Below are 24,858 nucleotides of genomic sequence, written 5' to 3' on the forward strand. Positions count from 1 at the left end.
ACGAGCTGAAACACATAATGAAATTGTTGAAGATTTTATACAATCGTCTACTTTAGTACATTAAAGTCAACGTCAAACGGATCAATAAATTACTCGTTTCTATTATATATGCTCATATAAGATCAAAACTTCTTAAAAATGTTTTGTAATTGGGTTAACGTTCTTTATTGATCGTTGGGGTTTTGTTATCTTTTTTTTTCTAAAACTGCCTTGAAAGTAATTAATTGTTTCAGTGACCGAATGAAGAAGAGAAGGTGTGACGTGAATGCTATTTGGGCATAAAGGGAAGGGAAAATACGTGAAAGTTAAAGAAATAATGAGTTATTGTAATTTTATCGAATGACTGAGTCACGAGATTGTTGATCTAGATCATAATTAATTTATCTTGTATCAAACAAGATGAATGACCGAATTAACCAAAAAATATTGATTAGACCCTGATAACATTATATCAAACAACCTATAAGTTTATTATTTATATATGTTGTATTTTTGTCAATATCCCTAATTTTTTATTTTTCTTAGTAAGTTGTTTATTAATCTAAATCTGACGTGGTTTGTTCTGATTGGTACACATGTTATGACATTTGTTCGTCTATTATTGGCCGAGAAAACTCAACGTCTGCCAGCTCAACGGCAAAACAAGAATTGAAGATGTGTAATCCCAAGTTCTTCATAACCCCAAAGATTTCTGATCGAACAATACCGTGCTCACTTGCCTCGATCTTTTGATTCGGAGCGAAATCACTTGCTTCTCTCCGAATCCTTGAGATTAGAATAGCAATGACTCGCCGCACAAGTTGTTGGACATCGCTAATCGTTTTTCTCTTAATATCTCCAACAATCTTCAACTCATCCATGTCCGAACTCGATTCGAGTTTATCAGCTAAGAGGAGACGCATGAGTGAGAAGGTGCGCAAGATGTAAGTCAATTTTACCTTGAATTTTCCATTTTAATCTTCTTTATACATAGAAATAGGTCGGAATTTAGAGATTTAGTGCTAAAATTGAAATATTAGCAGGTGAAAGTGGCAGAAATTTTGAGTCTTTTCTTGCTTAAGTTGCTTAGTTGGTGTCAATTGCTTATTTTGAAATATTTATTAGGTTTGCCTTACTCATTTTTATGTTAGTTGACCATATAGGCCAACATTCAAGACATTTAGGTTACCAACTAGGGAACATATAGGGAGGTTGAAAAAGTTTTTATAAATCCAATATTTTAACTCCTTTTTAAAGAAAGGTGGTGATTGAATCATCATCTTCAAAGGGATTATTCTTTTATTGTCAGTCAAATAATCATAATCAGATTAATGAGTTGATTAAAGTTATGGTTGGTTAGGGTAATTTTACTTTTTGTTTCAAATAGTTAGTTCTCTTTGGCCTATGCCTAATGTGCTTCTATATATCCAGTTATAGTCAATGCCTAACCAGCTTCTTCATATCCTATTCAATTGACCCAAATTGGGATAAGTTTTTGTAAAATAGTAATTGGGTCATTGGGTGTTTGGTTCGCTCTATTCCATGGCATTTGGCTGGAATTAGAATTAAATTCCATTCCAATCCCACCCTTGGTTGAAAATGAGTACGGAATTGAATTCAGTTGGAATTCACAAAATTCTTTACTGGATGGATTTCAACATTCCATCTGCAAGCCCATGTAGTTCAATTCTGAGGATTTCTTCCTTGTTAAAAATACTCAAATTCCCTTTTAAACCAATAATTTCAAAAATAAACACCTCTTGCCTCTCCATGTGCTTTTTCCCTCTTCTCTAGCATTCAATTCCTTCAGATTCCATCATTCCGATTCCTTCGAATTCCAATTTCTTTTACATATCCCAATTCCTTCCGAAACATTCCACAAACCAAACCATATGTCCCCTAAATGTAAAATCAATTTGAATATAAATTAAGCATCATTTACAATAAATAAGGCATACTTGGGGGTGTTGTATCATACTCATCATTAAAATACATTTCCTCTTTTGCAGGTTTTATCATGCATATGACAACTACATGACTTATGCATTTCCTGTAAGTACCCGACCTCCTATCAACAAGTTCATCACATATTATTTCTTTCAAAAACGCATACTAACCCTATTCATGGTTTTGCAGCATGATGAATTAAAACCTATTTCCAAAACTTTCACCGACTCTCTTAGTGAGCTTGGAAATTTAAAGGTTGTAACCTCTTCACCTGAAATTCATTGTTGATCACTTATATAACTTGTTCTTTTTTCATTTTAGCTTGAAAACTTACCCAAAGGGTACAATGGATCGGCACTTACACTTGTTGAATCATTGTCCAGGTACTACATGTTTTTTTCTTGATTACATTTAGCAGCATCCCTTTCATTTTTTCAACTCTTTCTTGCAGTCTTGTAATTCTAGGTAACAACACAGAATTCGAAAGGGCAGTTATGTGGCTTTCAGAAAATCTAAATTTTGATGTCGATGCAAGGATAAATCTTTTTGAGGTATATATATATACAACACGCCTCTTTGTTCGTTTCCCATAACTTGTTTTTATGTAGCTTAAAATTCAGTTTTCCAGATGTAAAACTTATACTTGTGCATAAAAGAGTAATGTTTATTGTTCTAATCTTGTTGGGTATCGATATAAATCTCCTTGATGGTTATTATGTAGTGCAACATAAGACTTCTTGGAGGACTTGTATCTGCTCATATTCTTGCAACTGATTCTACAAACAGGTTGATTCAAGGAACTTACAGCAATCAGCTCCTTGTTTTGGCTCAAGATTTAGGAACACGTTTTTTACCAGCTTTCATTACACCCACTGGTTTGCCTTACGCCTGGATTAACCTGAAGGTATTCATCCTCTCAAATTACTAAAATAACCCTTCACATAGTAATGCTTTATGATGCGAAATTATTTGGCAGTATGGTGTTATGGAGAATGAAACGACTGAAACAAGCACTTCTGGTTGTGGTAAGATGGCATCCATGTTAATAATACTTGAATGAAAAAGAGTCTAGATCTTTCTGAATGGGCTTTTGTGTGAATTTAGGATCTCTTATTCTTGAAATGGGATCTTTGTCACGATTAACGGGTGATTCAAGATTTGAGGATGCAGCTTTGCATGCTCTTCGGAAGCTGTGGGGCATGAGGAGTTCTCTGAATCTTCTTGGAACTACACTTGATGTAGCAACTGGAGAATGGATCGAATACTCCTCTGGTATTGGTGCTGGTAAGTTGATCATGCAGGGATTTTAATCACTTCCTTTCACCTTAATATTTATAATTCTGATTCTGATGGTGGAATTATCTGTATCTGGAATAGGGGTTGATTCCTTTTATGAGTATCTAATCAAAGCTCACATTCTCTTTGGAAAAGAGGAATTTTGGAGGATGTTTCAGTCAGCATATCTTGGTGTTCAGAAATATTTCAGATACGGTTCATGGTAATCATTTCTTTATTTTCTCCCTCATGAGGTTGAGTTCAATTTGATCTTGAAAACTCTCATTTTTTTTCCAATGTTGAAATTAGGGTGGTTTTGCTATAAATTAGCTAAAAATATGGAACATCATGTGAAGAATTCGACTCTACACTGTAGGTATCATGAAGCCGATATGAGGACAGGAAGGGCAACTTACTGGCAACTTACAAGTCTTCAAGCATTTTGGCCTGGTGTACAGGTAAATTTTACTGTTACTGAGACTGTTTATATTTTAATTTATAATGATTGTTGTTTTTAGGTTCTTGTTGGGGATGTTGCAGCTGCTAATCTAACACATCGTGAGTTTTTTCATGTATGGAAAAAATTTGGAGTGCTTCCAGAAAGGTATGAAGCTTCAAACCTTTTGATTAAATTAAAGTTTTTCTTGTATGAAATATAATAATAGCAAATTCTGAAACTACTCAGATATCTGTTGGATCATCAGATTGTTCACCCCACAGAAAAGTATTATCCTCTACGTCCAGAGTTGGCAGAGTCAACATATTACATGTATCAGGCAACAAAAGGTTCTGACTTCTTGTTTCTATACTTTCTAATAATTCTTGCAAGTTTTGTAAATTTAGTATTTTATGATAAATTTATGTATTTGTTTGTACTTTGTGCTTCAGACCCATGGTACATAGAAGTTGGTGAAGCGATTGTAAATTCCCTTAATTTACACACAAAAGTTGAAGGTGGATATGCAAGCATTAGAGATGTAACAACCATGCAATTAGAAGATCACCAGCATAGTTTCTTCCTGGCTGAAACGTAAGGAAGGGATCTATGATTTCCATTTTTGAGCATTTGAAATTATGTTGAAAGATGTTTTTTTTCATTTTTATGAATAGGTGCAAGTATCTATATCTTCTGTTTGATGATTCGGCTTTGATGGGTGGAAATTATGTATTCACAACAGAAGGTCACCCTCTTCCTGTTGTAAGTGATTGGCATGAAAGGCTTCCTGATTCATACATCCCCCGTAACTGGACCTCCATCAAGGTACAAACTTCATAACAACAAGTGACTTGTTTCTGGGTTGTTCTTGAAAGAAAATGAAATTGGTTTGTTTTATTACAACAGATTGAAACACAAAAGAAACAAGCTAGTGCAATGTCCATGCAAGTGTGTCCAGCGAATCTGTTGAAGCCTAGACTTGATAATGGTCAACAGATTGAGAGTGTTTGCCATGTCCCTGACACACGTGATGATCACAGATGTTTAACAGATGATGATTGTGGGATCGATTCATTGAATTGTAGAAGAAGATCCTGCAGCATGGCTGGCTACTGTGGCCTGTGGTTGTTGATATGAGGTTTAATTCCTTTCATTCGCCTCCAGTACAGTTGGTTTTGGGATGGTATAAAAACAGATGAGGGTTTGAGTCTGAGCAGTCGCAGTGTGGGAGTTTCAATTCCAATGTGGATCTGGATCCTTGTACTGGACCATTGTGTACATGATTTACATCTCGCATGATACTCTTGGGGCAGGGTGGTTGGAAGAATAACTTTTTTTGCAAAATCATGAGGTTTGATTGGGTTTAATATAACTTGATTCGTTAAAAAGACTAAGAATTACACTTTCAAGATTTTTGTTTGAATAGTCTTGAAAGTATGTAATGGTATGTAAGAGTTTGGTTGGATATAATATAGGAGACAGAGGAAAGATGTAAACAAGAAAAGAGGAAAATTTAGCTTAATTTTATTTTATTTAAAGACAAATCTTGGTACTTGATGTGGGTTTTCGTACTCGTTTTATCTCTCTGGTTAATTAAAATTTTGTTATGCATGACACAAGACGACACAAGAAGTACTAAAGAGCTTCAAATGAAGTACTAATCATGTAAGAAATTGTTAGAATTTGAGGTCTTAAGAATATCGATATACTTGGATATTTCTTGGATCGTGATTGCAATCACTTTCCAAAATCTGTGATTTCGACCCTATAGCCAGGTGTATCACGAAATCAGATTGGGGATAATTCAAAGAATTTCAATTTAGAAGTCAGACCATTTGTAAATCAAAAATATAGAATATACCTTGTTTTTGTGTTCTGGAGAGAGAGAATGAATCACTATACAATTTTTGTGTATGAAAGTTCCAACCCATTTTTTGAACCAAAAAACTTTCTTATATTAGAGGGAATGATGGTTATTGGCGTTTGCATGCAGAATTGACGCCAAAATTGTTAGTTAATGCACATAACTAACACATGCATCATCATGATGCCATTTAGTGGGTTTTTGGCAAGAAAGTTCATGACTGGAGTCTCAAATGATACAAAAATTCGTTTAGGTTTCAGGGCGCTGCCCCTCGGAACATCCCGTCCGCTGACCGATCAGCAGAACCACCACTAGGGGCTCTGCCCCCGGACCCTCGTATTCTCGAGTTCACATTCATCACACCGAGTGTGCACCCCACACCTCCAAGCTCGGTTAGTAAATGGAGTTCGGCCTATCTCATTACAAAAAATAATTACACCAAAATATGTTGATAACACTAAAATTGACAACAGAAATCAATGCCCTTAATTTAAAGTTTAAACACAAAATCAAATCCATGAAATAACTCATCTTAGTTATACATTCTTTAATGCAAACATGTAAAACAAAAAGCTACCAACTTCAAAGCAATGTGTAATTATAATCTATATAAACTACAAGACATCTTCAAACATGCACATACAAAATTAGAGCTACCATCGTCAACAAGCTCATAAAAATCCCACCTACAAGAAGCTTATCAACAACACCCCAATCACGATCCTGCATATTGCTCATGGCAACTTTCTGATTGCCATTGTCTTCCGTTTCCACAGTGGTCAATGATGGTTTTCTCCTCAATAGTAAACTAGGGATATTTTGGGCCTTTTGGGCTTCTGGGTATGAATCATTTGCATTTGCATTTGCATCAATATCACAACCATTGGATCCACAAGCACAAGATTCGGGCTTTGCCTCTGAACATGCACATGCATCTTCTTGATCAAAGCAGGGTGAGGGTGAGCAGTTTTCTTTGTTGCTTGTATCCTTTTTGACCACCCCTTGACTTTCATCAAGAATCTTGATGACATCACCAAAAACAGACCACCTTCCAACCGAAGTTATCTTTACAATTGCTGAAGACCCAAGCAAACTTTCAGGACCAACAACCAGAACCTGCACATATCCCTTTGTGTGGCCCACCTAACACATTTTATATAACCACACCATATAAGATCAACAGATTAAACTATTTTCTCTAGTCATTATTAAATCATAAGTATTATACTTTTTTTAACTGTTTTACTTACAAGGTGAATTTCATCAGTTGCAATATCAGTAATCCATATCCTCTCCATGTTTCCTTCCATGCCATTGTAAGGTGTAAATGATTCAAATACTGAAGTCAATTCACGGCTTCTTTTCTTTACTATATTACTTGCCACCTTCTTCATTCTTGCAGCTGGGGTTCCTTCACTCATTCATAAACAGACTCATTTAGGAAGAAAAAAAAACCATAATCAAATATATATGATTGTGTAAAAGTTTGCAACAATGTAGCAAACAAAGTAACTTTTGTTTTGTGTAGAAGGAAATAATACCTGGTCGAGGGTAGAATTGAGAAATATGAACTTGCGAAAACTTGTACTCCTTGATCAAATCAACTGTTTGAGCAAAATCTTCATCTGTTTCACCTGAATACCCAATCAAAAAGAATTTTATTTATTAACATTCTATGTAAAAAAAAAAAAAAAAAAAAAAAAAAAACTGTTTGTATGTCATTCAATGTAAGATGCATTAGAAGACAGCTAGCTATACACATTACATTAGGCAACATGCTCTCTCTATCGTAACATTGCCTCTTTAAGTGGCAACAATTACTAAGAAAATACAACATACAAATAGAATTTAAAAAGATCATGTTTTGGATTTCCAAATATACCCTTTAGACAAGCATAGCCTCCCAGAAATGAAAGCCTTTTTCTCAAATGAAATATGCAAGGGTTAGCAGTTATTTGCACATTTGACAATCTGTTTGTATTTGTATGCATAGTTGATAATTATTTTGATTTTGCAAAAAGAAAATAAGACAGAAAAGGAATATGTATATGCTAACCAGGAAATCCACAAATAATATCAGTTGCAATCTGCATCCCTGGAACAAGTTCAGTCAATGTATCTACTACCTTCCGGAACTCCCCTGCTGTATATTCTCGTTTCATGGCCTGTCAATCACCAATGCCAATGCCAACAAACAAACTTCTTCTTCAGACCATAATAATAATCAGTGCTAATTGCAAGAAATAGTTACATATTTTATAGCATCCTGCTTACATTTTGCTATAAATATAAAATATAATTGGGTAGATTTTTCAAAGTACAATGATGATTTAACCCTAACCCAAGAGTGACTTACAGTTAAGATAGCATCACTCCCGGATTGAACAGGTACATGAAGAAATGAATAGACACAAGGGTGTCTCAGGATTTCTGCAATCTCCTTCAAGTGCTCCAGAATATAAGGAGGGTTAGTCATCCCAATCCGGAGCATTGTGCTCCCATTTGATGGAAGTGCCCCCACTATTGCATTTAACAAAATTGGAAGATTTACTCCAATATCACGACCTGTTAGTTACCCCACATAATTTTTACTTAATCATCAAATAAATAGCATTGTTTCATTTCATATACTCAAAGAAGAAGAAGAAGAAAGATCACCATATGCCCCAGTGTCTTCACTGCTCAACCAAATCTCTTTCACTCCATCATCCACAACACTTTTCACACGCCCCACCTGCAATTTTCAGGATTTAAAAACATTGTTTAAAAAAAAAAAAAGACAATGTAGTGAAGAAAGTTATTGCTTACAAGGCTGTCAACCGTATAGCTTCCTAGATGACCTCGAGCATGCTTAGTCTTGCAATATGTGCAAGCCCCCAAACAACCAACATTTATCGGAAGAATTTCAACAAATTTGTTCTTCCTTACCTGTGTAGTAATTATTAACATTATTTATTAACCCAAACTAAATAATTCAAACATTACGTTTGCATTAAAATCCTAAAAATGAAACCTTAGGAAGATCAAGTGATGGGAGAGTTTTGCGATTCAGAAGTCTGACTTCATGGCCTTTAAGGGTCTCCTCAACAACCTCTACGACCCGATCAATTTGCTGAACTCCAACTATACTAACACCTTCAAGCTCTTTCAGATCTCGACTTCCTTGAGGCACACATCCTGCAACCACAAGTGGCTTTTTTGCACTTTTACATTTTGATATCAAAGTGTCCATGGCAGACTGGCTTGGGGACTTCACTGTACACCTGTATTATATTATATAATCAATCCTTCTTTTCAAATTTAATTATCAATTTGAATTTAGAAACCTTCTATTGTGTTGTCCTGACTGTTAGTGCTCATTAACAAAGATGCCAATGGTTGAACAAAAGAACTATATGCTGATTGAAAGAAGAACCAACAATAGTTAATGTTTTCTTTTCACTTTTATTATCTTTTAAAACATTTTCTTTACTTTTTGAAAAGCAAGCAGACAACAGGAAATAGGATAGAAAGATAACTCACGTATTTATCAGCCAAAGATCTGCTCCTTCTGCGTTGTCACTGATAGCATAGCCAAATGAGGAAAGCTGGCCAGCCATGTACTCACTGTCACTCTGCAAGTTCAAACAAACAACTCAAGAAAATCAATGGGAGCAAATAATTTTCGGAATTACGTTACTTTCTAACTAGGACACCTAATAACTACAATATTCATTTCGAAGTGATAAAAAGGACAGCAAATTGAAACAAATTGATGGGAATTATAGCAATATAATTTCTATGAGCTTCGTTTGATAGAAATAGTAGGTTTGGCTTAATCATGGCAAGTTTCTAGAGGAGACTTGAGCAATTAATGCAGGTTATAAAAAGTGAGCACATGAAACTAGAATTGTACCTGGTTGTGTGAACATCCAAATGTCTTCAAAAAAATCGTCTATGAGATTGAGAGATAAAAGAAGAGTGAAATCAGCAAAAAGGCGAAGCAGAAAATGGAAACGATTCTCGCTCACGGTATGAATATAGGGAGAAATCCAACCTGGGTGCCAGGGACTTGATGAGTCGAGGAGTTTTGAAGCAAAGATGATGGCTCTAGTTTATTGTTTTTCTTCTTTTTCATTGGATTTATTCCGACGGCGGCGGTAATGGGGAGTCGGAAACCGGGTGGAGCAGCGCCACCGCCTACCAACAAATCCTCGATGTCTTCCATGTCTCCGGCGACACTGGTCCGTCGACTGTGTGGGTCTGAAAGTGGGGAGGAAAGAGGGCGTAGTAGCTGCGTATCAGTATCAACGACTGATGGTGCTGTTTGTGCTGCAACGAATATGGGCTCAGGACGATGGGATTGGATCAAGCCCAAAAGTACATGGAATTGGGATCAGTTTGTCCATATTAGGTTTGTTTTTTTTTTTTTTTTTTCTTATTAGCGAGGGCTGTTTAGATAGAAAAAAAAAAAAAAAAAAAAAGAGGTGTTTATAGCTAAATTTGAGTGTTTGGATAAAATCCAGCTTATTAAGCTAAATATACTAATTTTAATAAGTATCTCTCCTCATGTTTATTGTTTATTCCCACCACAAATAAGCTATAGACCAATATGGTTAAAACCGGTAAAAAAGACTATTTATAAACGGTAATAACAACAATATTGGTCTAATACGCACAAAAAAAAAAACTTAGTGACCTAATATGGACAAACTGGAAACATTATTACCCTCCTAAGTCATTATCTCTGTTGATTAACTAATTTGTTGTCTTAATTTAAACAAAATAATTTTAAAACTTATTTTTCTGAAAAATAACCAATTAGTTTGGAATTGGATCGGTTGAAACGGGTACATGTTTTTTGTGTATAGGTTCTATGGGACTTATAGTTTGTATTAGGTCGGTTCAAAGGTGTTTAAAGTATGTCCATAAACAATACTCATTTAAGTATAAGGCCAGAAGCTTTTTAAATTTCAACAGTTTCTGATTTCATATTGTCTTGAAATGTCGATAATCATAAGTTAACTTTATGATTTTTGAAATTTTTCTTATTAAAAGCATATAACAATTTTAATTTTTTTTTCTCATAGTGTAATAACTTTGCTCCTTGAGTTTTAGAAGGATATTGTTTTCAAATAGAAGCAAAAAACACAAATAGAAGTAAAAAAACATTCTGTATGATTTTGAATGAACTTTTAATTTTATGTATTTTGCAATAGAAAATGACAGTTTATAATTGTTTTGCTTAAAATTTTAGACTTTTTAAGTTTTAAGGTCTATTTTTTGTTAAGATGCACAGATTTATGAAATCTCGCACTCAAGCATGGCTCATATCCAAAATGTCATTATGAAAAAATTTAAATAATTTGATTTTTTTTCCGAAGAAAAACATAGTGTAACATCCCCATTTTCACGGCCAGAAAAAACCGATTTTATTTATGCTTTGTTTGAAAATCATAGTAACATTTTAAATAAAAGTGTTGCGGAATTTGTCCCAAAATAAAATATGATAAAGATCTATCAAAAGCATTTCCAAATAAATGTATTTCATTAAAAGACTTGGGATGTCATGTTCGATACAGATCAAAAGCATAAACAGTACGACATAAGCCTTACTACATTATTTCGTATCTACAGGCCTATATCCGTAATCCCTCGTCCAAAACATCACATATATGCTCATGCGCCACTACCTGTAATACAAGAAACTGGGTGGGTCAGGCTTGGGAGCCTGGTGAGCACATAAGGTTTTCAACCCACAATAAATAAGTTTATTAATTTCATCAATCAATAATAACCCGATTACCCGTTCCCGTTATCCTCACTTTACGTCCCTAAACACCTATCATAAGGGACCTAGCCTAAGGATCGTCATCGGGATGGACACTACTGCTAAGGGGGTTCCTCAACAATAAATGTCCTAAAGGCAACAATGTGGGGGGTGGAGTACACCGGTGAACACATCGTTCACAAACACCTACAGGTTGCGAGCCTGCTAGCGTTCCACTGGACTGTCTAGAAGAGTCTGTGGTCGTCATCCATACTCCGCTAGATGACAGAATCAACAACATCAACATCGAGGTCTCTCATCATTTTATCACACATCACCTATTACATCTACCCATGTTTTATTACATCTACCCATGTTTTACCCCAACATTTTCGTAGACATAAAATACATACACAGTTTAAATCATTGAAAACATGTATAAAAACGTCAATCCATCATAGATAGCAAGTATTCAGATAATATGCATACATAGCACGTAATTTATATAAAATACTTCATATCTATGTGTAAAATGGAAGTAACTATGCACTCACCTGAGTAGGTGGTGACTCGGCGCTTGGACAGCTATTCGCTACTCTTAACACACTTTTCCTTTGACAAAACCTAGTATCATTGTCACTGGGGTTTAGTCTAATATTCACCGAGACTAATTAATAGTCTAGCTATTATTACAATTGTATAAGCGTTAAACGATACTTATATAACCCATAACAATAGCCAAAGTACTTATTATAAGGTCCTAATAACATTACTATATTAAAACATAAGCTAAACTAAAGATAGGTTATGCGGAGCTCACTTACAGCGGGTTTTTCTCAAAACCGGGCTTCGCTGGAGCAGCGTTTCCAAGCCAAAAGGCTCTTTTCTCGGGACTCCGGGAGCCTCGGGCCTTCCTTTGGGTGCTAGGGGGTTTACCTAGACTTTTGGGGGGCTTAGGGAGCTGAGAGAGAAAGAGTGTGTGTGTGTGTGTAGAGAGAGAAAAAAGTTTGAGAGGTGTGAAGAAATGGAAAGACCCGACACCTCTATTTATAGTGAAATTTCTGATGGACTCGCTGGGTTTTGACCAAAAACTCGTCGAGTTGGTGCATGTGGCAGCCTTCTGGTGGTGTCACGTCACCCAATATCGCGTATCAGCCTTCAAACTTAGAAAAATCATAACTCTCGCATACGAGCTCCGTTTTCGACGTTCTTTTTTTCAACGCGTAGGTAAAATCAAGATCTACAACTTTCATTTAGACTCTATCGGCTAATTCTCGACCGGTCTCAAATTTAACAGTAGGAGGCGTTTAGACTGCTAAATGACCGCAAAGAATTCGTAACTCCTTCATACGGAATCCGTTTTCGTCTATCTTTTTACCGTTGAGTTCCTATTAATGAGATCTTCAACTCTCATTTAGGTCACGTAAGCCAAAAACCGCTCGAACTAAAATTCGAGTTTCGGGTCGTGCACTGTTAAGCCGAATCTTAGAGAAATCATAACTTCTTCATACGAAGTCAGATTTGGGCGTTCTTTTTATGTATTTTCTCAGTTTAACATATTCTACGACTTTCGTTTAGTTCGCTAAGGCTAAATCTCGTTCTATCGTAAATTCACTATTTACAATTCCCGGTATCGTGTCGGTTTTGCCGCAAAACTTCGACGGGTCATAACTTCTTCGTTATAACTCGGATTTTGGCGTTCTTTATATCATCGGAATCCTTGTTTCGACCACTACAACTTTATGTAAAGATATCGGACTTATCTCATACTTTAATTTCGACGCTTATTTTTATTCTTTATTAAATATATATTTATAATAAAGTAATAAGCACACAAATACAGATAATTCACATAGAATTAAAATATTTCATCTTTATTACATCAAAAAGAGTTACAATAGTTGACCTAGACTATTACATCGTATAAAAATGCTTAGCCCCGAAACCCGGGTGTTACACATAGATTCCATGAACCATGTTAGTTTGAAATGTTTATCTAATTAGATTACATGTATTTTAAAGTAAGTACGAAATGTGAAAACATCTCCAAAATACGAAAAATAGATATAAAATGTATATTCTCAATAGGTATGGGTTTCACTTTTCTGATAATTATTTTGTTAGATTAGTCATTTAGTGTCTTGGTAACCCAAATAACCTTAAATATACACCCTATAATTGACAATAATTGTGTGTAACGACATGATTTGTTCCAAAATGTGAAGATCTATCTGCAATTGGTTCCCAAGTTATTTAGAAAAAACAATATCTTAATAGTACAATGTTGTATTGTTTTTATTAAGTAATTGTGATTTATATATAATTATTTTTGCCGAATCAGTTTCAAATCTGACGCAATAGTTTGAATCAGTATGAATGTATATTCGGTCCATTTACATAGGTTTTGCTTAAAAAATGGGTTTTATATACAATGACATGATGACACATTTACAAGTACTTTCGGAATTACAGTCGATTAAGGTAGGTATGACTTTAGGGATCCCTTAGATTCAAATACTTCTATTATATTTGTCTTTATAATACTAAAAATATACATTTTTATTTGCGGAGACAAAACACCAGATGTGGTAACAGGAAAAAAAAGGGCAAACTATAACGCCTGGTTTCGGGTATGGGTTTCGTTTGTGTAATCTTAAGAAAGTGTTTTCCCACGATGTGGTGAGGGGATCACCACGACGTGGAATTCCTGCTTGAAACTTATGCTTCGTTTAGACTCCACGACGTGGGCATGCAATATCCACGATGTGGTGGCGACGGATGTGCAAAACCCTAATTTTTGAGCTCAAGGCCACATATTTAAAGGAAGTGATGTTAGGGTTCTTTCCACCTTCGACCTCCATCACCTCCAAAGTGCATTTGATAAAACCCTGGCATCCTTGCAAGTCTTGAGCTCACCTTTGGTGTTTTGTGATGTAACACCCGGATTTTAGGTATAATTTATATATTTCATTTGTGGGGTTTTTTATGGCCACGACATGGTGAAGAGATCACCACAATGTGACATTCTGCCAAAGTCGCGTTTGCATTAAATGGTTGCCACGGCGTGGTCATGCATTTACCACGACGTGGCGACTCATTCTGACAAACACTAATTTTTTTTTGGGTTTTGTGCATTATTTATAAGAAGTGATGGCTATGGTTTCATCCACCCTCAACCTCCATATCCTAAAGTGTTCTTAAGCAAACCTATAGCCTCATTGTAGGCTTTGAGATCATTTTGGTGTCTTTGGTTCACTTTGAAGGAATGAGAAGAAGGTTTTGGTGTAGGGATCAAGCAAACAACTCATCCCCATCCTTGAAGTAACTCTCTAGACCATTTGTAAGTCCTCGAGTTTTCATATTGGTGATTCCTTCCTTGTGTATCTAACCTTCTTAGCATGTTTTGGGATTGTGGTTGTGATTTGGATGATTCAATGAGATAAATTGTGTAACTTAATGAGTCATCAAGGTCCTTTTAGCCGATTGCCTTCTAAATCTATAAGTTGGTTGAGTTTTTTAGATTCGTGTATGGGGTTTAGGTCATTTTTCTCATGGTTTGGCCTAGTTGGGTGAAGGACATGCATGGGTCAGGCATGTCCATAAAGTTTGTATTTCTACGAGCATTTAGGGTCCCAATAAGCATTATGGAAAGTTAGAGTTGAAGAAGTAACGGATTGAGAGCTTAGTCCATTAAGCTGCCTTTACGTAGTTTCCACAACGTGGTGACTTGCTTGCCACGACATGGAGGTTGATCTGGTCGCGACTAATTTGTTTGGACTCTTCCACGACGTTGTGGCATACATGTCACGACATGGTAGTGAGTATTAATCGGGATCAAGTTGGATATCCACGAAGTGGCCATTGTTTGGCCACGATGTGGAGGTCGGTTAGAGTTGAATTTGACCATTGGCTTTTTGACTTGGTTGAATTTTAGTAACATTACTAGTTTTAGAAGGTAGACCAAGGGTCTACCTTGTATGATTCCATAGGTGTTTTGTATTACCCACTTCTTGACTATGTGTAATATCCCATAAATCATGACCAAAAATTTCATTTTTAATATAACTAAAACACATTTGTAAATTGGTTCACACATTGAAAGGCATTTCAAATAAACATTTATCAAACTTCATTCCTAGAAATCACATATTGCAAAAAAAACATAAGTGTATGCATTGCAATCGTCCCGGGCTCCTTTATTTGAAAACTGAAAACCGCAAGCACGAAGCTTAATGATTTCCCCAAATACCACATACCATACATATCAACATACTGCCTAACATATTTGGGTGTTCGCCTACCCCTTTCGGTCTCTTTCAACCGGATATTGTCTGGTCATATAAGCACATAAATCACATACTGTCATACATAACCATGAGACATACATATCATTCATATATCATAATCAATAAAAATGCTATGTGTCGATACATAGTCTTTCTATTATGCCACGGGCCGCCACGTGGTCTTTCTTACCAAGTTAGGGGCCACCCTGGGTCTTACAGACAAGTGCCAAGAACCACCTCCTGGTCTTCCATGTAAGCATCACAGAGACAACTAGCATACACACTGCTCTACTTAGCTAATTAGTATACAATGTGCCACAAGCCACCTCCTGGTCTTTCATACATAATGCCTAGGGCTAACCCCTAGGTCTTCCTATCATACATAATAAAATACAGTGTGTCAGAAGGCACCTCCTGGTCTTTCATACATAATGCCTAGGGCTAACCCCCGGGTCTTCCTACACCACATAAACCAAATGGGCCGGAATTGATGCCTTCGACCCATATAAACAGTGAGGAGACTCACCTCGAATGCAAAAGCTCCCCACAAAAAATGTTGAGATGCCGCCCCGCCGACTTTCTGAGCTATCAATACCAGAACCAGATAAAATATTAGTTAATAGGCCAAAACCCTCAAGTTTGGTCCAATGTCAAATGTGGTCAAAAGTCAACAGTCAACGGAAGTCAAAGTCAACAAATCAAACTTCAGGCTGAGTACGCCCAGCGTACTCAGCTCGTACGCATGGCGTACTCAGCTCGTGGCGTACTTGCCACGACATGGAGGTTGATATGGTCACGACTGATTTGTTTGGACTCTACCACGACGTGGTGGCATACATGTCACGACATGGTAGTGAGTATTAATCGGGATCAAGTTGGATATCCACGAAGTGGCCATTGTTTGGCCACGATGTGGAGGTCGGTTAGAGTTGAATTTGACCGTTGGCTTTTTGACTTGGTTGAATTTTAGTAACATTACTAGTTTTAGAATGTAGACCAAGGGTCTACCTTATATGATTCCATAGGTGTTTTGTATTACCCACTTCTTGACTATGTGTAATATCCCATAAATCATGACCAAAATTTTCATTTTTAATATAACTAAAACACATTTGTAAATTGGTTCACACATTGAAAGGCATTTCAAATAAACATTTATCAAACTTCATTCCTAGAAATCACATATTGCAAAAAAACATAGGTGTATGCGTTGCAATCGTCCCGGGCTCCTTTATTTGAAAACTGAAAACCGCAAGCACGAAGCTTAATGATTTCCCCAAATACCACATACCATACATATCAACATACTGCCTAACATATATGGGTGTTGGCCTACCCCTTCGGTCTCTTTCAACCGGATATTGTCTGGTCATATAAGCACATAAATCACATACTGTCATACATAACCATGAGACATACATATCATTCATATATCATAATCAATAAAAATGCTATGTGTCGATACATAGTCTTTCTATTATGCCACGGGCACCCACGTGGTCTTTCTTGCCAAGCTGGGGGCCACCCCTGGGTCTTACAGACAAGTGCCAAGAACCACCTCCTGGTCTTCCATGTAAGCATCACAGAGACAACTAGCATACACACTACTCTACTTAGCTAATTAGTATACAATGTGCCACAAGCCACCTCCTGGTCTTTCATACATAATGCCTGGGGCTAACCCCTAGGTCTTCCTATCATACATAATAAAATACAGTGTGTCAGAAGGCACCTCCTGGTCTTTCATACATAATGCCTAGGGCTAACCCCCGGGTCTTCCTACATCACATAAACCAAATGGGCCGGAATTGATGCCTTCGACCCATATAAACAGTGAGGAGACTCACCTCGAATGCAAAAGCTCCCCACAAAAAATGTTGAGCTGTCGCCTCGCCGACTTTCTGAGCTATCAATACCAGAACCATATAAAATATTAGTTAATAGGCCAAAACCCTCAAGTTTGGTCCAATGTCAAACGTGGTCAAAAGTCAACAGTCAACGGAAGTCAAAGTTAACAAATCAAACTTCAGGCTGAGTACGCCCAGCGTACTCAGCTCGTACGCATGGCGTACTTACCAACTAGAATCGGGACCCCATAAAAATACGCATAGCGTACTCGAAGCTACACCCGTCGTACCCAGCTAAATGGCACTTTTCCATTAAGTGCTTAATCTCTTAAGTCCTTTCATCCAACACTTGTATCTAGTCCCACAACATCATTCTAAGCCATAAAGTTTCCAAATTTATGACTTTCCATGTTTAGAAAGGGTCTAAAAGCTAAAACCTTAACTTATTAATCCATCAGGACAACATGATACTCTCATGGAAGGTATAGAAGGATCAAGATTACATTTTTATGGATCTTAAAAGCTCCATAATGGATAAATCTTCCAACTTTATCCATTAGAATGGTCCAAACCACCAAGATCTATCCTTTAAGCATCAAATTAGACCAAAAGTGCATCTTTTTCAACTTAATCCATTAAGTCCAAGTCTCCTACCTTCAGATCTGAATCAACGGCAAGTACGTGTCTCAACTTCCTCCGAAGTCCAACACGCATGCTCGGAGCATGTCCTCGAGCGTCTGAATCGTCTGCTCACTCTGCCCGCCCGTTTGTGGATGGTAGGAGGTACTGAAATGCAGCCTCGTGCCCAACTCCTCATGGAACTTCTTCCAGAATCTGGAAGTGAAACGTACATCCCGATCTGACACAATTGAGATTGGCACTCCATGCCGTGATACCACCTCTCTCACATATAACTCGGCCAACCTCTCTGCAGAAGAGCCCTCACTGATAGCAAGAAAGTGAGCGCTCTTCGTCAGTCGGTCGGCGATCACCCAAATTGCATCGACACCCCTCACGGTCCATGGCAATTTGGTGATGAAATCCATAGAAATCTGTTCCCACTTCCATTGGGGAACCTCAAGTGGCTGCAACTTGCCATGCGAACGCTGGTGCTCAGCTTTAACCCTGCGATAGATCAAGCACCTCTCAACAAACCATGAAACATCTCTCTTCATACAGGGCCACCAATAATCTTTCTTCAAATCCAAATACATCTTAGTGGCCCTGGGATGGATCGAGAATCTCGATCGATGCACCTCCTCCATCAATGTGGTGAACGCCCCATCTGCATACGGCACCCAAATCCGACCCTGGAAGGTCATGAGCCCGTGGTTGTTGGTAACGAACTTCGATACCTGCCTAATTACCCGCTCTCTCTTACGGTTATTCGGGCTCACGGCCTCTGCCTGGGCCTCCCGAATGGTGTCCAACACCAGAGCCATCACCGTCAACCGCATACAAATGTCTCGAATCGGAGCACTCTACGCCCTACGGCTCAGGGCATCAGCTACAACATTAGCCTTGCCCGGGTGGTACATGATCTCACAATCTTAATCCTTTACCACGTCCAACCATCTCCTCTGGCGCATATTCAGATTGGGTTGATCCATCAAATACTTCAAGCTCTTGTGGTCCGTGTATATGGTACATCGAACCCCATACAAATAGTGACACTAGATCTTGAGGGCGAACACTACTGCCCCCAACTCCTGATCGTGGGTGAGATACCTCGTCTCATGAGGCTTTAGATGCCTTGATGCATATGATATCACATGCCCCCTCTGCATAAGTACTGCACCCAACCCCGATATCGATGCGTCACAGTATACCACAAAATCCTCCATCCCTTTCCGGGAGGGCTAACACCGGGGCTTCGCATAATCTCTGGCGAAGTGTCTCAAACGAGGTATGCTGTTCTGGACCCCATGAAAAAGCAACACCCTTCCGGGTCAACCTGGTGAGTGGCACGACGATCTTGGAGAAATCCCTAATAAATCTTTGATAATAGCCCGCCAACCCTAGGAAACTCCTGATCTCGGTGGGTGATCTCGGTACCTCCCACCTCATAACCGCCTCAATTTTGGCCGGATCAACCAAAATCCCATTTTGGTTGACGAGATGCCCCAAAAACTGGACCTCCCGTAACCAGAACTCGCACTTGGAGAAGTTGGCATAAAGCCTTTCCGATCTCAGAACTCCGAGGATTTCGCTCAAATGCTCCCCATGTCGCTCTCTGGATCTCGAATACACCAATATATCATCGATGAACATGATCACTGAACGATCCAACATCAGCCTGCACACCCTGTTCATGAGATCCATGAACGCCTTCGGTGCATTGGTGAGCCTAAAAGGCATCACCACGAACTCGTAATGCCCACAACGAGTTCTGAACGCCGTCTTCTGGATATCCTCATCTCGCACTCTCATCTGATGATATCCCGACCTCAGATCAATCTTGGAGAACCAAGACGCTCCCTGCAACTAGTCGAACAAATCGTCTGTCCTCGGTAGTGGGTAACGGTTCTTAACCGTCAACTTGTTCAACTCCCGGTAATCAATGCACATCCGATGTGAACCATCCTTTTTCTTGACAAAAAGGATCAGCGCTCCCCACGGTGAGCTACTCGGTCTAATAAATCCCTTTTGCTCCTGAAGCTGCGAGGATAACTCTTGCATCTCTGGCGGCGCAAGGCGATAAGGCGCTGCCCCCATAATCAAATCGATGCGAAACTTAACCTGCCTCTCGGGAGGTACACCCGGCAACTCCTGGGGAAAAACATCTGGGAAATCATGCACTATCGGAACATCAAAAATCGAACTCAGCCTCTCGGCGGCCACTCGCGTATCCATCACATAGGTTACAAACCCACTGCAGCCCCGCTGCAAACTCTGTCTCACTCTGGCAACCGAACAAAATGCTGACCCAGAACGAGTACCCTCGCCATAAATCGTAAGAACTGCCCCGCTAGGGTCTCGTATGGTCACCAGCTGTCGCTCGCAGTTGATAATTGCTCCAAACCTGCTCAACCAGTCCATGCCCACGATGACACAGACATCTCCCATCGCAATCGGGACCAAATCAATCGGAAACTCAACGCCGAAAATCTCGAGCACACATCCTCGAATCACATCAGTGGCATACACCGCTCACTCGTCAGGTATGGAAACTCATAGAGGTCGACTCAACGCCTCTCGCTAGGTACTGATGTGCTGACTAAACACTAAAGACACAAATGACCGACTCGCACCCGAGTCAAATGACACCAAAGCAGGTACATAACTCACAAGAAAAGTACCTACGCATATCGCAATATAAGCACAATATCTCATAACTCAGCATAAATAAAAGAAAGAATATATACCAGCCACGCCATCGGGCGTTGGCGCGGACCTCATCCGTTGTCAACTGGAAGGCTCTCCCGCGAGACTTTGGTGCCTCGGTATTCACTGGCCGGGCCTCAGTAGCTCGGGAAATAGGTGCGGATCCCTGTGTCGATCCCTGTCGCAGTTGTGGGCACTCGGCCTTCCGATGGCCGGTCTGGTTGCAATGGAAGCAAACCATGAATCCCTGGGGACAATCCCTCGCATAGTGTCCCTCCTTCCTACACTTGTAACACACCCCAGCTCTGCACACTCCCTCATGGCTCTTGCCGCACTTCCCATAAGTGCGGCCCTTCATACCCCCAAATCTCAAATCAGCGGGATTTGCCCGCTTGGCTGCCGGCTGCGCCTGTGTCGGTCGCCTGTCCCTCCTCTGAGACTCGGCCTCCTCCATGACCTGAGTCTCCAGCTCAATCTCCCTCTTTCGAGCATTTGCCTGGAGCTCGGCAAATGTTTGGTATGACGAGTTTGCCACGAACTCACGGATATCACTCATCAATATGCTCAAGTATCAACACATACGTGCCTGCTCAGTCGACACGTGCTCAGGGCAAAACAACGCCCTCTCATGAAACATCCTCGTAATCACCGTAACAGACTAAGTTCCATACTTGAGGGACAAGAACTCCTGGGCTAGACGTTCCCTCTCCACAGGGGGAACATACTCATCTCGAAACATCATGGTGAACCTCTCCCAGGTCACCGCAGTAAGCTCTGTCGTAGTGAAGTCTGCCGTCACAAACTTCCACCAGTCCTTCGCCCCAAACGAAGCTGGTTCGGTGCAAACCGAACTCTCAAATGCTCCGGACGAGCAAGTATAGAAACATCCCTCAATATCATAAATCCATCTCATCGCAACAATCGGATCCTGCGTCCCGTAGAACTCTGGTGGCTTCGTGTTGCTGAACTCTCGGTACAACAATGAGTCACCCCCCTGGGGCCTCGCAGCAGTGACGGCTGCGGTGGCCGCATCAACAACAACCTCAGTAAGAGCAACGTAACGCTCGTTAAAAGTATCCATCAGAGTGGTCTTGATAGAACCAAACATCTTCCGTATCTCGGCTCGGATGGCATCAGCCACCTCATCATGAATCAACCTGCGAATCTCCTCATCACTAACACCACTGCTCTCAGGTGTGTGGCGTATCCCAAATATGATGTCTCTCCGAAATACAACACAAAATATCAGAGATCCGCTCGAGCATGCTCGCACTCGATAAATCAACCCTACTTGTTTCCTAGTACCCTAAGGATTCTTACTTAGACTGCGCACTGATACAGTGTCTTCGGTAGTACGGGCCCTTATACTACCGTCCATACCGCATCAGTATTCACACCAAGTCCTCCTCCTTGGATCCCATGTCACAAGTACTCTACATCTCGCTAACATAGGCTACCCTTTCGGTAGACCTCTCATAAGCTCCTCACTGCTACCTACTCACTCTCAAGCATCTAATAGCAGCAAAAATCTCCCTAGGCTAAGGCATCACAAATCAGGCCACTCTAGTCCCAATATGAATACCCAGCCTACTCTAACATGCATATCATATCATAATCATATCTCATAACACATAATGCAAGGGTATTTTGGGAAATCATCGTTCGGGCGCTGGCTGACCGTACACACTGTGTTCTCCTGTTGTTCTCTTTTACTCCTTTAGAAAAATTGTTTATTTTATTAAAAACTTTCTCAGATCCTCAGTTTGAGTTCAGACACGCCCGAAGGTGCATCCGAATCCCTCAAACCAAGACTCTGATACCAACTTGTAACAAAGTAAATTTCAAAACAATTTTTCACTTTTTAATAATGCAATTTCATTCATAAAAATTCCCAATTCTCAATGTATCACATAACAAATCCATAAAATCACATCCCAAGATCAAATATATGAAACTCCGATAGTGTGTACTGGTCATGTCGGCGCCTTCCTGCGATCCTCACTGGTACCTGAAACACATCACACAAACACTGTAAGCACAAGGCTTAGTGAGTTCCCCAAAATATCGCATACAACACATACGCCTCTCGAGGCTACGGTACGACCCTCCGCTCGATGTGTCTCAGCGGGACCCTCCAGTCCCGTAGCTCGTTGGACCCTCTGGTCCAGTCATAGCTCGTTGGGCCCTTCGGCCCGGTCTGTATCATTGGACCCTTCGGTCCGTTCTATATCATTGGACCCTCCAGTCCGGTCTATACAATCACATAGCATACATATATCACATTGCAAATAATCTCATACATACACATAGCACACAAGACCCTCCGGTCTACACATATATACCACTCTAGGTAATGTATAGTGAGAAGACTCACCTCGGGTATCTCGGATAATCTCACACAACACACTGGTCTAGCCCCCGCCTAAACACACAACAACACTCTCAAATAAATAATGGCTCTCAAAGGGTATATTAAATCCACTCTACAATTCCACAAAAGAGTAAAAGACCATTTTACCCCTCCCCGACCCAAAAGTCCAAAGGTTAATCAAAACCCTAAAAGTCAACGGAAGTCAACAGGAGGCAGTACGCGGCGCGTACCTTCTCTGTACGCGGGGCGTACGCCGGAGAACCACAACCGGGGTCTCAACCCCTTACGCTGCGCGTACTGAGAGTTACGCCCATCGTAAGTCTCAGTTTCAGCCTTTCCTTGGATTTTGGTCTTAAACGGTTAAGACACTCATTCAACTTCCAGATTTGACTCTCCCTGAGCCTCTTATCCCATAAAGTCGGAACCTGTAAGCATTTGCATGGCTGTAAAGGTCCCTACACCCTCTAACACATTTCCTTCTTCCTCAAAAGGTCTAGATCTCATGCATGGCTCAATATTTACGTCCAAGATTGCATTTTTATGAACATATAACTCTTATAGTCCTGAAATATGATAGATATAGGCCAATGGAGACCATTTGCTCATAAAGTCTCCACCTTGGGACCAAAAACCATAGAAATTGGTCTAAGACGCACGCAACACAAATGACAAGGAAAGTTTTGAGCTTTTTACCTCAGAAAGAAGCTCCAACCTCTGAAAAGCTCGGATCTACTCTTGCCCACAAACTCCTAGCTTCCAAAGTGGTCTCCTCTTCTCTTTCACCACCTTGAAATGACACTTGGAGCTTAGAACACCAATACACTAGCTAGAAAGAAGGAGGACTCTATATTAGGGTTTTACTCTCTGAAATGGTGGTTGAGGATAAGGCCTTAGCATTCCTTTTATAGCACACAAGCCACAAATTAGGGTTTACATCTGGGATCGCTATGCCCAGCGTAAACCTGGGTACGCCCAACGTACTTAAGCAAGTCCACGTCCAAATTAAGCGCGCGAGTACACGCAGCGTACTCTTCAGTACGCCCAACGTACTCACTAGCCTAACAATTCATTTAAGGGGCTTAACTTGACAACCTGGGAAAAGAATAAGGGTTCAATAGACACACCTGAATTCGGGATGTTACACCAACGTACTCAGGATTCCATTAGTACGCCCAACGCACACCTTTTTGTACGTCCATCGTACTCATCTTGGCCCAAAACCACCCAAAGTTCAAACGATCATAAATTCTTCGTTCTAACTCCGTTTTCAACGTTCTTTATATCTACAGAAAGGTATTGAGGAGATCTACAACCCTATTTAATTACTTTTGACTTAAAACACAACGAACTAAAATCCATAATTCATAAAAGAAGTCTGAAACACTACATTCCCATTTTACCCTTTGACTCCAAAGTGCAAACCGAACTATTGGGTCACATATCTACATTACCAACATCAAAATGGGCCTAAATCTTGTATTTTCAAAGGACCTAATCCTTATGATGACCACTCTTCAGGCCACATCCTCGAATTAGTAATTGATTCCGAACAGGGTGTTACACTGTGTGAGCTGGTTAGTTGTCGACTACGTTTGATATGTGAGTCTTTTAACTATACTGTGTAGGTTGTTAAATTGTCTTCGTGTCTTTAACATGGAATGCCATAAGAATAACATGGCACTTGTATGAAAGACCATGGCCTTCTGAGCATTGGTGCCCCGCCTTTTGAGCTCCTATATGGTGGGAGATGTTGTACCCCAGTTTGTTGGGGGGAGGTTGG

At 39.6% G+C, this 24,858-nt stretch overlaps 2 protein-coding genes across 2 annotated transcripts; one reads left to right on the plus strand and one right to left on the minus strand.

The window, feature by feature from the left end:
• Positions 1-637: 637 nt before the first annotated feature.
• Positions 638-5,191, plus strand: LOC145053499 (Glycosyl hydrolase family 47 protein). Its single transcript, XM_079001583.1, has 15 exons — positions 638-923; positions 1,989-2,031; positions 2,116-2,181; positions 2,248-2,309; positions 2,378-2,477; positions 2,648-2,830; positions 2,903-2,951; positions 3,031-3,210; positions 3,304-3,424; positions 3,578-3,659; positions 3,720-3,805; positions 3,887-3,987; positions 4,090-4,231; positions 4,312-4,462; positions 4,544-5,191. The coding sequence occupies exons 1-15, from the start codon at positions 784-786 to the stop codon at positions 4,772-4,774; spliced, it is 1,737 nt and encodes a 578-aa protein (XP_078857709.1). The 5' UTR covers positions 638-783; the 3' UTR covers positions 4,775-5,191.
• Positions 5,192-5,964: 773 nt separating this feature from the next.
• On the minus strand, positions 5,965-9,800 carry LOC145053583 (Methylthiotransferase). Its single transcript, XM_079001680.1, has 11 exons — positions 9,538-9,800; positions 9,397-9,435; positions 9,024-9,115; positions 8,515-8,764; positions 8,310-8,429; positions 8,160-8,235; positions 7,858-8,066; positions 7,558-7,666; positions 7,043-7,135; positions 6,752-6,912; positions 5,965-6,644 (listed from the first exon to the last, which is right to left on the minus strand). The coding sequence occupies exons 1-11, from the start codon at positions 9,706-9,708 to the stop codon at positions 6,129-6,131; spliced, it is 1,836 nt and encodes a 611-aa protein (XP_078857806.1). The 5' UTR covers positions 9,709-9,800; the 3' UTR covers positions 5,965-6,128.
• Positions 9,801-24,858: the final 15,058 nt, after the last annotated feature.

Source organism: Lactuca serriola, chromosome 1, assembly GCF_051521515.1.
Source record: "Lactuca serriola cultivar US96UC23 chromosome 1, Lser_US96UC23_V15, whole genome shotgun sequence".
NCBI lineage: Eukaryota > Viridiplantae > Streptophyta > Magnoliopsida > Asterales > Asteraceae > Lactuca > Lactuca serriola.